The sequence below is a fragment of the Diabrotica undecimpunctata genome, chromosome 1 (assembly GCF_040954645.1).
Source record: "Diabrotica undecimpunctata isolate CICGRU chromosome 1, icDiaUnde3, whole genome shotgun sequence".
NCBI lineage: Eukaryota > Metazoa > Arthropoda > Insecta > Coleoptera > Chrysomelidae > Diabrotica > Diabrotica undecimpunctata.
Window position 1 is genome coordinate 184,988,697 of NC_092803.1, and position 18,574 is coordinate 185,007,270.

The following is an 18,574-nucleotide window of genomic DNA, read 5'->3' on the forward strand; positions in this document are numbered from 1 at the left end:
AATCTCTTTGACTCGTAAGCAGTTTCAGCTTTTATATGATGATCTGCTAATAAATTCTCATACTTTTTCCTTGCATCAGCTGTCTTACTGATATTAATATGATTGTGAAAAATATCACAATTGTTACAGGTATCATTGCTTGGTTTTTTAAACTTTAAGCCTAATTTATCGATTGTTTATTGATTGAGAGTAAACTTTATAAGAAACCGGTTCAGATGTTATGTCCTAAGTATACAATTGATACATCTTAGCTTTTGTTAATTCTGCTACTAGATACTTTTTACTAGTACGTTTTCGTGAGTAGTGAGACTCATAGGCAGAAAATTTTGATATGTGGCTATAGACGAGTTCCATTCTAGATTCGGAAATTTTGTTTTTTGGTTCATGCCTGCCTCTGCCATCAGCCATAGGAATACCACAGTTGGATGACATTTTCTTTTTTGTAACAGTTTCTATAAATTTATTACTTTCGTCAAAAGTAGCACAAAAACATACCTTGCAGCATTGGATTCTTCCTCCTTGAATTTCTATAAAATATGTAAAACACTTTTCCTTATTTTTTGAAGGTTTATCAGTATCACTTCTATTAGTAGTAATCTTCTTGTCAGAAATTTGAATTAATGAGGCAATACAACTTACCCTTCTATCGTAGTTGCCCATTTCCCAGTAATTTTGAAACAGAGATAATCTATGTTCATCAAATATTTTTTCTTTACACTTTCTTCTACAATCTCGCAATGACCATGACTGTCTAGCTTTATTGCGTTTCCTTTGTTTGTTTCATATACTTTACCCGTATTTCGTAAAGCCTGTCTATTTTTTCTTTTTCCTACTTTTCGTTTCAATATTTTGTGCATTGGTTGGCCATGTTCTGCATTGTTTTTAAAATTTGGTTCATCTGAACCATTTTTCTCCTGTTCTGTGTCAGAATCACTATGGTGGTCTTCTTGAATGTGATCATAGGCCGGGTCTTTTACGCTGTCGTCTGAGTCAAAATCTTGCTGTACATTTTCTTTTACTAAAAAAAAATATGGAATGTAGTGATCAATAATCAACAATTATACCACACGTGGAGGAATAATAATTGTTATTTCGAGTTGCCATCGTAGTGAACGTTCCTTGATAAAATTTGCGTGTGCTCTCTTCACAATCTAGACAATTACTAACAAGAAACTGATACGAATATGATTTGCGTGGACACCGCATTCTTGCAAAAAGGGATAACTTTGTATATCCTAGCAATACTTTCATATATATTTCTTCTATCACATTCCGGCAAAAGGGAATATCTTGATTTAATGCCTTTTACTAGCACACATTTCAAATAATTCTCAAGTTAACATGACTTAAATCGTTTTGCTTCTCAGTTAATTTCATAATGTTAGAAAATATGTGCACATATACCATTTTACTAGTAATTACTATACTGCTCTCCAGAAGATATCTTGAGTTCTATCCTTAAAACAGTCGTAACGATTAAATTGTAGCCAAGTTACCCCTTTTTGATCAATAATAATATTTTAATTAGTAAACTTTCACTTAACTCTCTTTACCAAGATTGTGCACAATCAAAAATGCTGTCGAATGGTATACATAACACTATTTTGCAAAAAATCGACTTATCCCCTTTTGCCTTCCAGCCACAGAATTGTCAATTTATCTTTTATCTTAAAACACTAATCCGGATCACTAGATTACCGGCTCACAAAGCTAGTACAAACATTATATCAAAACGCCAATATGCGTGTAAAAGTACATGATACCACCAGAGAAATTCATATCAATCGAGGTGTGAGACAGGGCGACACTCTCTCACCTAAATTATTAATAACGGTTCTCGAATACGCCTTTAAAATGCTAGAGTGGGAAAATAGAGGAATAAAAATAGATGGAGAAATGCTCAATCATCTGCGTTGTGTCGACGACATAGTACTTATTACCGAAGATCTGGGTGAATCACAACAAATGGTACAAGAATTAGAAAACGTATCTTCAACAATAGGTCTAAAAATGAACATCAGTAAGACCAAATTTATGACAAATTTAGTTCCCAGCGAACACCTAATCATCCAAAATCAAGTGGTAGAATTAACAGAAAAGTACATATATCTTGGTCATAAAATCAGAATAGGCAAGAACAACCAGACCTGCAAATTTCAACGACGAATAACACTTGCTTGGGCGGCGTATGGTTCACTAAGAGACATCTTTAAGAGCAACATCCTGATAGCTATGAAACAGAAGACATTTGACCAATGCCTTCTTCCTATTATGACACACGGAGCAGAAACTCTCACGCTCACAAAAACAACAGCACTAAAATTGCGAGTGGCACAAAGGCACATGGAAAGATCAATTCTCGGCGTGACAAAAAAAGACAAAATAAGGAATCAAGACTTAAGGAAAAGAACAGGAATCAGTGATGTCGTCGAATGTATAGCCAAGCTGTAATGGAATTGGGCAGGTCACATAGCGAGACTGAAAGACACAAGATGGACCAGAAAACTAATTGACTGGCGCCCACGAAAAGACAAACGCAGTAGATGACGACCACCAACACGCTGGATGGACAACATTAGACGAATATTCAAAAAATGGCAACAAGAAGCAAAGAACCGTGAAGAGTAGCGAAAAATGGGAGAGACCTATGTCCAACAGTGGACAGAAGAGGTTACATGATGATGATGATGATTAAAACACTAAAGGGAATTTAATTCTAAGCGCTTGCCTTATAATATACTAGGGTAACAGGTAGATACTTTCCACGATCCCAGTTAAAATATACATACTTCGGCTTATGAAATTTCACCATACCATATAGTAAAACTCATGTCCCTTAATCCTATATGTCCTACCTCTCCATATTTTCTGTCCCAGTCCTAAATTCCTCGTGAAGGGCAGCAACGGTCACCAGTACCGAAACAAGTCGCAAAAGAAATAATCCAAACCGGCTTGTTATTGGAATTACACAGACATGACTAGGATAGTTTGGACAGGAATCCTAAACGTACGGTCTTTAGTCCAAGGCACTCTTTAAGTGGGGAGGCAGTGCAAAGAATCTCTCCGTCAGCTAGTCAAGTAAAACGTCTCAACATTCAAATGACTAATAATCGAATAGCTACTTAAAACATTAAATACATTGATAATAGGTTGCCAGTCAAAAAGTGGCCGCAATGAAATTATTGTTCAAAAATTAATTATTATTAATTGAATTAAAAATATTTTTTTTGGAATGAGGTGTAAAGGTTCGAAACCGTCTAGGGAAGGTGTGCCTAGTACTGTTGGATTCAACCAGAAAGGCAGGACCACACGAGAACGGCACAGAGTTCACACGAAAACCGGGCCCCCATCGTGCGCCCCTGTCAGGTCGCCTACCAACTAAAACCACCCCCTCTTCGACGCTAAATATCCCCGGACGAGTTCATTAGAGAACGAAACATGGGGACATCCCGCGCAGTCTGGAAGGGTGTTCTTGCAGAAGGTCTTAAGGCTTGTCCTACGATGTATACCTAATAACGGCACACACCTAGGGGAGGGTCTGATTCCTTTTCGAAAGGAAAAGGGGGAAAGGGGTTCGAAAAACTGATGTTATTATAGAATTAAGAAGAAGAGGAAGATGAAACAAAGAGAAAAGTCTGCACCTTTAGTATCTCTGGTTACCTGTCGATATGGAAGCTGGTTCATACTGGAACAAGATTAGGACATATTAGTTTTCCACTGTAGTTTTCGCACTAAAGGAGTCCTTGTCGCTGAGTACCAAGAATGGGGGGAAAGTACATTAAAAGTTGTATGGAGCAGATATGCGTAAGTAATTTTTTACTATTGTCTATTTAATTATTATTCTAATATGTATGACGTATATATGCGGTGTATCTGCTCTGTGTATATTAAGTCAAAGAGAATTAGGAGAAAAGGTTGTTTGTAGGTAATAGGTGTACCTGCTATAGGTATATTCAAAGCAGAAAAAAGTGAGGTAAAGATAAATTTATTTATAGGTATCCCCTCGTGTAGTCTGAGAAAAAAAACCTCTCTCACCTGGCTTGTTCAGCTTTTTCAAGTATGGTCTTTCTTTTCATGATCTTCGTTATGTGGTCTATTATGATTTCGAAGTTCTCCTTGTTGATCATAGCTACATAGACATAGACAAGTTCTGCCAATATGTGCGTTTAGCTCTCTTGATTATCTTATTTAGCTCTTGTTTGGCGCGTTTGTCTTCGTCCTTTGTCTGCTGTGTCCTATTCCTCTATGCGGTTCGCCTGATTCTAAGGCATTCTGTCCGTTTTTGTTGGATTTCATCATTCCACCACTATGGTACGGTATATGCGACATGTTTACTCTTACTACTCAGGTTGTGTGCTTTTATGATTGCGTTCCTAAAGGTGAGAAAGTCGGTAGTTTCTTCTTGTAAGTTGCTTATTTGTTCAGCAAATCTTGCTTTGTTGAATTCGAGTGTCTTTCTGCCGTTCTTAGTTGTAATTTTCTTGGCAAAGTTGTTCGATGCTAGGGTAATATCTATGTCACTTCGCGATTCACCTCTTTCAAAGGTATGTTTACCATTATTTAACAGCCAGGTCGGTTGATGAAATCCATTCATTCCATATTTCCCCCTTGTTGTCATTTTTTGGTGGCACCCATAGAATAGATTTAACATTTACATCACCAACAATTATAACGTGTTTTTCTCTAAGTGACGCCTCGAAGATATTATCTACCTTGTCTTGGTATTGTGTAATGTTTATATTCGGTGATATGTAACAAGCTACTATTGCCACTTCGTTCATATTGATTTTGATGAATCCTTCTTTCTTGGTAATCTTTTTTATTTGCACACTCTTGTTCAACAGGAAGATTGCAACATCTGACCGTGTGTCGGTGATCCAACCAAACTTTCTGGCGATGTTTTTGTTTGGTTTTTTAACTATAATTAGATCTGCTTTTACTTCCAAGGCTTTCGAATGTATCAGGTCGTGTGCCACCTTGGCCTTTCCGATGTTTACCTGCAGTATCTTAAGACTTTTTAAAGCGTTCGAAGCCATTGTAAGTCTATACCACTAGCGATTTGGTCACATGGTGAGGGGGGTTTCTTAATATAAAGGGTCAATGTTGACACTACCCTGAGGGGATAGTGCCTGAGAGGTAGGGACCGATGTTAGTTCCCCGTCCAGGGTAGGAGGGGGCGAGGTAGGTGGAGGGCCGGGTGGTTTAACAAGAACGAATTAAAAATATTAGTGGCCACTTTTTGAATGGCAACCTATTATCGATGTCTCTTAATTTTAAATGTGTGTACAAATTACGATTATATGATATGATGTGATTAACTACGTTATGACCGTAGTGATCCTGCAGTGGCATCTTGTACTATTAGTGGGATCTTGTAGTATACGTGAAAAATAGAGTGAAAATAAAGATTTGTACCTTTTCCATAGTTATATCCATAGTTGTAATCCCCGTACAAAGGGTTAAAGGTCGAAGTTGCTTCCCTGTCTTCAGATATGTGAATGACAGGACAGGAAAATTCTGTTCTGGTTTGAAACATTTCGTCTTGGTGGTTTATTATTTCCACGCCAAACCACATACCCATCAGCTGAAAAGGAAACATTACATTTTTAATATTCCATTTTAGGGGTGGGCAACCTTTTTTATCATCGAAAAAATTTAAATTTTAAAATTTTTTGGCGGGCCACACATTAAGTAACACTTAATAATTTACAAAACTTTATTTATAATAATAATAAACATTAGAAAAAAAATATAAAATTTTAAAAAGTAGAGAAAAAAATGAAAAAAAGATTTCATATAGAAATAATTCAAAGTAAAAACAAACAAGAAAAAATCAAAAAAAAAACAAATTTACTTGAAATTTTTAATGAGAAATTTGGCATTGTTTTTTCGATAAAAGCTGATCAATATCAGCCGGCATTTATGACGTAGCTTTAAGTACTACAATTGTGCTTTATAGCTTTATAATCGTGCATCACTCAGTCTTAATCGGTGGTCATTTTCGATTAATTACGGTTGAAAATAAAATTGTTCGCAAACATACGAACTTTCTCAGGGCTCACAAAAAATTTACAAACATTTTCGATGTTTACTGAGAAAAATATATTTTTTAAATCGGTATTACTATGCATGTCAATCAATTCCATTTGAAAGTCTTTGGTGTCTTCTCAGCTTTGAACATTTGGAATAGTAAGTAAGTATTTAGTATAAGTAGTATAAGCAGGGATTTGTCTCTTCCCCTAAAACTACGTCTAGTTAAATGCTACATTTTTCCGATCTTACTGTATGGTGTGGAGGCCTGGACGCTGACGGAGACGCTCACGAGAAAACTAGAAGCATTCGAAATGTGGGTGTACCGACGCATTCTTCGTATATCCTGGACTGAACATGTCACCAACACAGAGGTAATCCAAAGAATCGGAAAGGAGAAAGAAATCGTGAATACAATTAAACAAAGAAAGCTTGAATATCTAGGCCACATATTGAGACACGATAAGTACCGTCTACTGCAATTGATTGTCCAGGGAAAAATAGACAGTAAGCGAGGGCCAGGCAGGAGAAGACACTCGTGGCTCCAAAATCTGAGGAAGTGGTTCGGGCTCACATCGGTCGAACTATTCAGAAGCGCCGCAAATAAGATCAGAATTGCCATGTTAATAGCCAACGTTCGCAACGGACAGGGCACTTGAAGAAGAAGAAGTAAGTATCGTTTTCTTCTTTTAAATGTAAAAAGTAAGATATATTATTCTGTGAAAGATGCTGTTTCGGTATTTCCACAATTTTAATTTGCGCTCAAAGCCCTGAATTTTATCATACAAATTGTGAATAAATTGTGCTTTGCCTCGAAGTTTCACATTAAAATCATTGAGATGCTTAGTCATGTCGATAAGAAACCCAAAATTGCACATCCATTTTATATTACCAACATGAGGAAAGGCATATCCCTTCATATCCAAGAACAATTGATTCGCCTAGCATCAAAATAGCCAAAAAGCCATTTTTCAAGTTTTGAGATATGTACTTCCCTGGATTCGTCTCATTACTACCTATCTACTGGTAGTAACGTTCAGTACTAAGACAGCCAAAATTTTGCCTAAAAAAACACCACAAAGTTTGTCTATTTTTTGGGAGATTTGAAGAAGTTCCTATTATACGATTCTACTCCAATTTAACAAAGATTGCACAAGATGAATTTATATTAAATAGCATTGAAATACAGGATGTAAAAAGACGATGTAAGCAGCCAGACTTGCAAGAAGTGAGGTCCAGGAGATCAGCGAAAACAACGACGTACAAATATCTAATTAATTGAAGTGATAGTACGGTTGTAAATGTCTGCCTAAAGGCATTTATGAATATATTTCGTATTACACGACAAAAATTTAGAACAATCATTAAAAATTATAAAAAGGACAATAATGTACCTATTGAAAGAAGGGGTGAACACAAAAAGACAACAAAATTTTTAAATAGGAAGCAAAGTGTTATGGCTTTTATAATAAAGCTAAAATGTATTGAGTCACATTATTGTCGTGGCAAATCCGAACGGAGATATATGTCTGAAATCTTAAAGATTACTAAGCTCTGCCGTTTTTACTCAAGTGATCTGTCAAATGAACCTGTCAAGAGAGGCTTTTTCCAAGAGGTGTTTCACATGTTTATCACTAGAGGAAACAATTAAACAATCTGAAGGAGGTAACAAAGCTAATTTAATATGTCAAAAAAGAATCCAAAACTACGAGCCAGGGCATTCTATAATTTACTGAAGCAAAGAAAATACGAACATAATCACTTTATCCTTCGACGATCAAAAGTGTCAGACCAGCAGGCAGCTTTGTTTACATAATCTCACTGTCGTTCAGGGATACTCAAAGGCTGCACTTGGGCATCAGAACTTATTCAGCTATTGCTGGACCGAGGACCAATACGGGAAATTTTCCAATCAATCTTCCAATGTAGCCTCTGCAATATAGCACCATTTATGCCAAACATATATGTAAAAGGTAACTACTGTGAGACTTAAAGAGAAATAAAAAACTTAGCAATTCCTGCAGAATATTACAATGAAGCGATCTATCAAAAAACTTGCAGACATTTTGGTGAAGGGTGATATAAATTTCAAAGTGTCAACTGGAGTGCTTCAAAGCTTAACCAAGATTAAGGAAAGCTAATCTCGTACTTTTACAGAACATGGATCTACCAAGCGTACTTAACTACGAAGACCCATTCTAAGGTCCACAAAGTGAAGAAAATATAGTACTATCTGTGTAATTTTCCACATATTAAGTGGATTATATTATGTGGATTTCAAAGCCGCATACGACTCAGTCAACAGACAAAAACTTCCAAAGGCTATGGTGGAATTTCAAATGCCGCTTCATCTTGTACAACTAATGGAACTTACACTCACAGGCGTAGAGAATGAAGTCAGAATCCAAAACGACTTTTCAAGACCCTTCCATTCTAAAAATGGACTGAGACAGGGAGATGGACTGTCATGTCTCTTATTTAACCTTGCACTAGAAAAAGTAATTCGAGAGTGCCATATTAATACGAATGGCACAATCTTTAATAAATCTGTACAAGTGGTCGGATATGCAGATGACATAGACATTATTACTAGGTCCACAGAATCCCTGATCGAAGTATTTCGATCACTAAGGGCGTCTGCACTTAATGGGATTAAAAATAAACGCACAGAAAACCAAGTATATATAATGTACTAGATCAGGCAACCAGATACCTAGACTATTAACTTGATGATGTGGAACTGGAAGGTGTGGACACCTTCGTCTACCTGGGCTCGCTGCTTAACAAAGACAACAATATCAGCGAAAAAATTAAAAGAAGAATAGTGCATGTCAATAAGTGCTATTATGGCTTGAGGAAACAGATGGCCCCAAAACTACCCAGAAAAATTAAAGTTACCATATATAAAACACTAATAAGGCCAGTGTTAACATACGGGTCAGAAACGTGGTCACTCACACAGAACGACCAAGAATTACTTAAACCTTTCGAGAGAAAAATTCTAAGGAAAATATATGGAGGAGTCCAAGAACAGGGTTTGTGGCGTAGGCGCTACAACTTTGAGTTATACAGAAGTTTTGGGGAACCTGACGTTACATAGATTAACTTTAGATTACATAGATGTTACATAGATTAACTTTGAGACAGAATTAAATAGCATTAAGCAAATAGCAGTAAAAAATAGGTACAACGAACAAACAATTAATAATATTTTAAATTAAAAACTACACAAGAAAGCCCTGAAATTAGTATTTTAACCACCAAAGAAACAACCCGGTACCTTCTGCTAGATTACATATACAGACAAAATAACAACAAAAATAGCCAAGTACATAAAAAGAAAGGAATAACACCAGCTTTTAGAACAAACAACAACTTGGGCAAATATATTAAAAACAATAAGAGCCACAATAAAAAGCACTAACAAAGTGGTGTTTACAAACTTGAATGTAGCGACTGTCCGAAAACTTACATCGGTCAAACTGGTAGAACCTTTATAAAAGGGCTTTTAATAATAGAAAAACAGATTCTACATACGAACCTCACCTTCTTCTTCATAATCATTCTTTTAATGACGACTTTCAAATTTTTCAAATCCAAAATAAAGGCCTTAAGCTATCTTTGTTAGAATCTATGAAAATTAACAAATTAAAAACACAGACATAATTCCGAATCACCAACTTGAGATAAACAGTTCTCCCCTCCTCAACCTATTTCGTTAAATACTATAAATTGTAAACACATCCAAAAATAGATCAAGGCTTACTACCAGCCCGACAGCTTCCTATCTGGGCGTCATATTTAGTAGGACACTCAGCTGGGAACCTGATCTAAAGGCAACTTTAGATAGGGCAACTTACAGGGACTTTTAGAAAAACATACACAAAAACTCTTATTCACACTTATAAAACCTTCATTCGACCCGTTATAGAGTATAAGTCTAACATATATTGCCTTCTTAAAGACTATCAAAAGAAAAGGCTGATTGCTGCGGAGCGCAGAATTCTGAGTAGTGCCTGCAGAAAACTTTCGTATTTCCCATCCCGTGAAATCCATGAAACAGCAAATGTTACTCCAATTTTCGAGAGAATAAAATCTCACAACAAAAACTTCACGCTCAGAACCATAAACGGCTCCCCATCTAACACTCAAGACACCTTAAAAAGTCTATGCTCTTTTCGTGGGCACGTAAGAACTCGGAAGCCCAAAAACAAAAAACTTCATGTCCCGTCCATTTTAATTCAGGCATGCATTGACGCACTTCCGGGAGAATACGCTGACATCCTTGAAGCTACTCCAATAGCTTACAGAGCCCACCTCTAACCTCCAATCCTTTTCTTTACCCCGGACAGGGGGAGATTGGTTTTTTGCGGTTTCCCAATCTCACTACTCAACGATACCTGTCCGTCCCTGAGAAAATAGCCGCAACTATTTTCTCACCTGAACCGGCAATCGCTGGAACCGTCTATCGAACTCCGACAAGGCCTGACCATTAGCGAAAGCGACCAATAACAGGATTATAGTGCAATACACTAGCTCAGAAGTTGGTCACAATCGCAAAAACGACTTGCAGGAACAATGGTCACTAGAGAACATGGTTTTAGCCCTTGCCGACTCAGACTCGCACACATTCAACACTCAAACACATTCACACAAATCACACTCACACTAACCCAATGGTGAAAGCTCTTTCTGCTACCGAAGTATCCTCATCACCGGGACCCCCGGCCGACTGCAGTCCCCGTTACTTAACACGGGGTCTGTGGTCGGACGGGGAAAATAAAGGTGATTCGATGGAGCCAAGTAACATCGAAATGGTATCGTCCATCACCTTTGGGTTAAACACACACACACACACACACACACACACACACACACACACACACAATCACACTGGGCAAAATGCGACAAGTCGACTCTCGAAAGCTGAGGGCCTCCATTTGCGAGCACGCTCGGCCCCAAAATTACAGTGCAATACACTGGTTTTAAGACCGAGTATAAGCTCGAAAATGACGCGGAACAATAGTAACTAGAGTAACTAATCCCGACTCTGCCGCATCTAGCTCAAAAAACACACCCACTCTCTCTGGAAAGAACATCACAATCCAGACAAGCCTTTCACCCTGATTCGAATAGTGACTCCATCTCAACAGCCTCCAAAATGTACCACAAAAGAAGAAGAAGATCGCTAAAGCCCCAGTGGGTTTTTGGAATGATATTGCTTTTCTCAACACATTCAACTCAAGCCTGAAGAGGATTAAATGATCCTAAACGGGTACAAATCGTTCATTCCTTTTCGAAATAAAGATATCCTAACCCTATCCCACAAAATGAACATTGACTGACTGAAAAATAAATCACTTGAGAAAGGCACTCTGCCGAAAAAGCTGTAGTGATAAAATATAATAAATTTTGTGGAAGTTTTGAAAACAAAGTTTTCAGTGTTTTATTGCTATATCTAATATTATTTTTTTGAGAATAATATTGCACTCACGTCTTTCAAGAAACAAAATAATTTCTAAAATTGCTCGTTAAAAGCTTACCAGTCTTACTTTTAATTTATTTAAATCTTCAATAAAGTTATGCATTTAATTTTTTTTCTGGTTTAATGAATCAAATGCAGTAAAGCCAAAACCGAAACTGAATATTTAAGGTCATCAGCCAACGCTGATTCAATCATCTTCAACTTCCTTTCCAAATTAAATCTTCCTTGACTTCTTTAATAGAAGTATTAAGAAGTTACTCATCGCAGACCCAAAAATTAATTAACTTTAATAATAGTAACTACTTATTCGGTGTCAAATAAACCTGAGTCATAACATCTCATACTATGAATACAATAATAAGTTTCTAAACAATTAATAATGATTACAGCTTTATTGGAAATAATTTTTATCGAATTACTTATATTAAAAAAATTATCAAACATTTTTGTTTTATTTACAAAACCCGCTTTAACCTAACAGGGTTATCAGTGGAGCAGTAACAGCTAATCTCACTTTGCTTAGTAAATTAAATAGACCAGAGAAGTAACGATTTTCGTAAGACATTCTTTAATACATGTAGGTCTTTAACAACTGCTATTTATAAATTTGGTGATAAAAATATGTAATAAAAAAAATATGAAATAGATTAATAGTTATTTAACCAAGTATATTAATAAGGGCGAATAACAATTGAGATATTTTAACGCGTGAGCGGAGCGAGCGCGTTAATGTTCGAGATTGTTAATCGCCATTTTAATTCATGAGTTCGTTACAAAAATTTACCGTCGACCATCAGAGATGAATTTCTGGACTTGTTCTTTTTCGAGTGTTTTTGATTTCTTTAGTACATAAAATGTTCTTTTTTTCTTGATAAACATAATTAACTAATTATATTTAGATATATCAATGTTTGATTTTAAACTTAAAATTGATTTTAGCATCGAAACTTGCTATTAGTCCTTTTTCGGCAATGTTTGAAAAATATGTCAACAATACAGATTCAGAATATCGTATTATTTTTTTCTCGTCATATTATGCAATAAATTCAGCGTCTGCTTTTTCGTATACAACTCTGCTTTTTTCAGGCAGTAAATTTAAAGACATTTCATTTGCAGTTTCTGCCACTTCTGGTGTAGTTAAATTAAACTCTTCGTCAATATCCATCTTTTGATTTTTCAAATACACAGAATTTTAAACAATAAAGTAAATAATGACATACAATGACAGATAGTACTAACAGCGGCTACTTCATTTTAAATTTTTTAGTGGGAATATAAATAGGTATATGTTTGGTTGTCTACACCACAGGTCACTGCCAATCACAGAGCGTTTAATTAATTTATGCAAGCAATGTATGTTGTGTTGCCTATAATGAAATCGTTCATTAATAGAAAATCATTCATTAATAGGGGTCATTAATCAATTGATCATAAATGAACGGTCGACGGAAAACGTCATTTTATACTTATAAACAATCTATGAATAATGTATGGATCGCTATTTGATTTTAAATACTAAAGGTAAAGACCAGTAAATTATGTGGAAAAGTGGCACAATGTTACTAAAAAAACTTTTAAAATGGGAGTTTGTAAAGTAGTTTTTGTTAATTTGTTGCTTGATTATTGCCAAAAAAGCATCAAAAGTTGATTTTTTGAAAATTATTAACAACTTTTCTAAAAATGAACAAACAACTTTAATTTCGCAGCAAAATGGGAACAATATCACGACTAGTTAGCTAAAAAAATTTAAGAATGTTTCATTTAGTAGTTATTGCGCAATTGAAATTGTTTATCTTAACAACTAAATTCATAACTTCAAATTTATATAAGTTACGATATCTCTGGTTTTAATAAACGAAAATTGATGTTTTTTTAATTTGGGGTACCTCGTTACATAGATTTTAAAAATGCAATTAGTTAATTTGTGAATTGTTTATTTAATCTAATTGTTTGCATTCGGCTTCCAGAGCCTGAACAATGAGGTCGATGCGTTGTCAATAAACCAGTAGAATAAAAACATAAGTGATTATCATAATTACCTATTGCTATTAATTACCAGGTAATTAAGAAGTGTTAAAAAGTGTCCAAATGAATACCAGTTCTTCAACCGATTTACTTACTGAAAGTATGAAAATATAACAATTTTAATTTATACAGGGTAATTCGAGTAAATGGAAAATATGATCAATTATAATGGGATGCAAATCATTCCCGCTATATACTTCGACCAAACCGTACAATTGATGATAAATCAAACGCTGAAATCTTATTAACATAAAATAGCAGCAAACATCCATCCAATCCCTTTCACGATGCCTTACCAACAACAACAAACATTTAGGTCAAACTTCCAACCAATATCAGATGAACAAACACATCAAACAATTATATATCCAGCAGATACTCCATCTACTAGCGATAAACAATATTACGAAACAAAAGATTACGAAAAAATAAAGAAAAACTACAATGAAGGATTACTGCCTGTGTACCAAAAAAACATATTTAATAATATTATCTCTAAAGATGAATATAATCCAACTGATGCAACTACTGAGAAAACAAATGAGCCCAAACCTACTCCTATATTCATAGATAAAGTAAAATATATCATCTTTGCTCTAACGACTCGATTAACAAAGTTATGTCCAGATCAGTACATAATAAAAGTCTTAGGAGCGGAACAAGTCAAAGTATAACCAAAATCCTGAGAAGCTTATTCTAAAATCACTTGTCCTTATAGAAAAGAAAACAGTTCCATACGTATAAACCAAAATAAGGAAAAACTTCAGAATTGTACCAAAGAACATACATCATTCGACAGATCCAGATCAAATTAAAAATAGCATCGAACTTTTAGGACATAAAGTCGAACAAATATGGAATATCAAAAGTTATTAAACTAAACATCCCTTTTGAAAATAATACGAATATATACAAAACAAAATTCTGCTACACTTTTGTTAAAGGTTCTACCAGTTTGACTGACGTAACTTTTTGGGGAGTCGCCACAGTTAAGTTTGTATACACCGCTGTGTAATTGCTTTTTCTTTTGACTCTTGTTGTTCTTAATATAGTTGTTTAAGTTTGCTGTGAAAGCTAGCGTTACTCCTTTCTTTTTTATGTGTTTGGCTATTTTTTTTTTGATATCTTGCCTTTATATGTAATCGTTTTTGTTTGTTCGTTGTACCCACTGCTCACGGCTATTTGTTTAATGATATTCACTTCTATCTTGAAGTTGTTTTTAGAGTTCTGAATTTCTATTAATCTATGCAACATGCTATGGTAGGCTGCCAATTTACGTTGTGTAGAATACAACTAAAAGCAAGACCAATCGACATCAATATAATTCAAGTGTATGCACCTACAACAGAAGCAACAGAAGAAGAGATAGAAGAACTATATCATAGCATTAATCATGTCGTGAAAAGGTTAAAAAAGCAAGATCTCATAATTGTCATGGATGACTTCAACGCCAAAGTTGGGGCCAGCAAAACATCATTTACAGTTGGACCATTTGGTCTAGGAAACCGGAACGATCGGAGAGATACGTTGGAGACTTTTGCGGAAGCAAATCAATCAGTAATAATGAACACCTGGTCTACACCCAAGGAAACTGCACACCTGGAAATCTCCACAGGATTCTGTGGGTAGGTGTGTAAGAAATCAGTTTGATTACATGCTAGTAAATAAGAGGTATAGGAACAGCTGTACATCTGTCAAAGCATACCTGGGGGCAGACATAAATTCTGATTATGTACCAGTTGTAGGTAATTTCAAAGTCAGAATGAAGAAGGTTACAAGTAAGTCGATGAAGAAGTATGCTGTTAGAAAACTGAAAGATCGCAATGTTCGACTGAAGGTGAGTGAAAACCTCAATACAAAGGTGCTAAAATGCTACAATGCAGAAGCTATAGAGAAAAGTCTGACCATCATACAAGAAACAGTGAGAGAAATAAAAGAACAACACTCGACGAAAGATACAGAGAAACGGAAATCGTGGATAACCGATGAAATACTTGAACTTATGGATCAGAGAAAAAAAAAAAAACAAAGAAAATCTCCAAGAATATAAGAGAATACATACCATCGTCAGAAGAAAGATAAGAGAAGCCAAAGAGAAACATAAAACAGAACAATGTCAAGAAATAGAGGAGTATCAGAGTCGATATGATAACTTCAATGTTCATCGAAAGGTAAAGGAAATAGCTGGAAAGTTCCGAAAACGCAACAGCGGAAAAATAACAGATGATGAAGGCAATCTTGCCATAATCAAAGAAGATAAAAAAAGTATGGGAAGAATACTTGGAGAAACTTTTCCATGACCTTAGAACAATACAAGAGGCCACCATTGAAGAAAATTCAGGTCCCGAAATCCTACCAGAAGAAATAACGGCAGCCGTCAAACAAATGAAGGATGGAAAGGACTTGATGAAATTCCTGCGAAACTGTTGAAGCTATTAGATGCAGAACAAATAAAAATAATAACTGAAATATTTAATGAAATATACAAGGCAGGAAAAATACCAGTAGAGTGGTTCAAATCGGAGTTCGTACCATTGCCCAAAAAACCAGGAGCAAAAGTTTGTGAAGATTATAGGACTATAAGCCTAATGAGCCATCTGCTGAAGCTGTTTTTAAAAGTCATCCACAAAAGAATTTATCGGAAATGCGAGGAACATATTGGGCCCAATCAGTTTGGATTTGTGAACGCCGTTGGTACGAGGGAAGCTTTATTTAGCGTTCAGGTATTGTTTCAGAAATATAGAGATGTCAGCTCTAATGTTTTTGCATGCCTGATTGACTACAAGAAGGCTTTCGATAGAGTCAGGAATGAACAAATGATAGAAGTGCTGAAGAGGACAGGGTTTGAGGATTGACGGAAAAGACTTAAAAATAATAGCTAACCTGTAGTATTGAAATCAATCAGCGGTGTTCTGAGGTCAAAATCTTAAGGGGAGTGAGACAGGGGTGCATACTTTTACCATTGATATTCAATCTGTATTCAGAGCACATTTTTGAAGAGGCTCTAAAAGATATTGATGAAGGCATCTCAATAAATGGAGTCAAGCTCAATAACCTACGGTATGCAGATGATACAATAGTGTTTTCCAATACCATAGAAGGGCTAAAAAGCTTAATGAACAAAATAACATCTAAATGCAGCGTATAAAATATTTTCCACAGCGCTATGTCACCGTATGGCACCATATGCAGAACGGATAGTAGGACAATACCAGGCTGGTTTCAGAGGTGGTAAATCGACAATTCATCAGACTGCAACCCTGAGAAACATTTTAGAAAAAACTCTGGAATATGGCATATATACTCATCACATATTTATAGACCACAAAACAGCCTACAACTCTGTAAATAGAAGGGAAATGTTCAGAGCAATAAAAGAGCTAAGAATACCAAATCAGTTGGTAAATTTAACAAAACTAACTCTTGAAAAAACCATTGGTTCAATATATAATAAATCAGTACAAATCCTTGCCTAATATATAATAATGAACACCAACAAAACGAAGTATATGAAAATAAGCATGCAACCACATCCTACGACCACTTGTTATAGAAAACAATGTCATCGAAGCAGTAAACTAATTTGTATACCTGGGAGCGCTCCTTATCATTGAAAATAATAATACTGCAGAGATAAACCGCAGAATTTGCACAGCCAACTGATACTATTTTGGGCTCAATCTATTCTACAGTTATATCAAGAACAACTCCTCTACAATACAAAAATGAAACTCTACAAAACCTTGCCCAGTCCTAACATATGGGTCAGAGACCTGGACTCTAACAAAAAGTAAAGAAAACATGTTAGGATGTTTCGAAAGAAAAGTACTATGGAGCAGTAAATGACAATGGAGTGTGGAGAAGAAGATACAACTTCGAACTTTATAGAATATACAAAGAACCAGATATCGTAAGACATATTAAGATAGGACGTCTGAGGTGGATAGGGCACGTAATGGATATGGAACAAAATGACCCAGCTAGAAAAACGCTCCTTGCTAGACTCATTCGTCAGAGAAAAAGAGGAAGACCCAGAACAAGGTTCCTTGATAACATCGATGAAGACATGAGAAAAACGAGAATACGTGCTTGGCGGAGGAAGGCGATGGATAGGGACGACTGGAGAGAAATTTTTGAGGAGGCTAGGACCCACGCAAGGTGGTAAAGTCAGAATGACGATGATGACTTTTAGCAATCGCCATTTATGTTCTAATAACATGAAAATTTTTGTAATTTGTAAGAAATAAAATCGAAAAATGGCATTTTTTACGCTTTAAATTGTTAATAATTAAAAAAAGATGATGACATATCTATAAAAAACTTACAGGTACAAGTCAAATCCAGATATATGAAAAAAAATTTCATATATCTGGATTTCCTCGAGCAATAAGACGCATCCAATATTGAAAGCCTACACGAAAGTTCTTACGTAGATTTTTAATGTACCTACTTTATTACGTTTCCAATAAAGTTATTCCATGTGATCTTTCTGTAAATTTTATAGGCGAAGGAATAAAAGTTTGTTTATCTAAGTGTTCTAAGAATTTAAATTTTGAAATGACTTTGTAATGAAATATTATGTACATTCCATAATTTCTATCCTTTGATAAGTATAAACAAATAAATGTCATTGTCCAATACACTACCTGATCAACTATAACATGATGCTGAGGGTTCATATCGGCGCAGAAATAATTCGACGTGTCTGCTGTAACGCCTGCCGAAAACCAAACACCAAAAACCACAAAAAACAACATCGTAACTTCCTTCTTACTAGTTAATGCAAAGACAACTAGATTAAGGTAAACGCTAAAAATTATTCAAAAATGTTTAATGAGGCGTAGGAGGCCGAGTATTACGTGTCCCGTTAATTTAATTTTAGCCACTTAAAGAGTCTGCTCTACTCCAGCTGAGGTTCACCAGCGTTGGAACGATGCACACTCGAATTAAGAGCACTAAACAAAGATGATAATTAGCTACTAGGAAATATTTCCAAGTTAATGTTGGTTGTTTTTTAGCAAATTGCGTAATCTT

At 35.5% G+C, this 18,574-nt stretch overlaps 1 protein-coding gene across 1 annotated transcript in view; it reads right to left on the bottom strand.

Annotated features, from left to right (window-relative positions):
- Positions 1–18,574, bottom strand: part of LOC140432691 (uncharacterized) — a 31,852-nt gene extending 13,278 nt beyond the window's left edge. Inside the window, exons 1-2 of the mRNA XM_072520748.1 lie at positions 18,187–18,574; positions 5,416–5,584 (exon numbers count right to left, since the gene is read on the bottom strand). Coding sequence (XP_072376849.1) covers positions 5,416–5,584; positions 18,187–18,297 — 280 coding nt within the window. The 5' untranslated portion in view covers positions 18,298–18,574. The remainder of the gene's footprint in view (positions 1–5,415; positions 5,585–18,186) is intronic.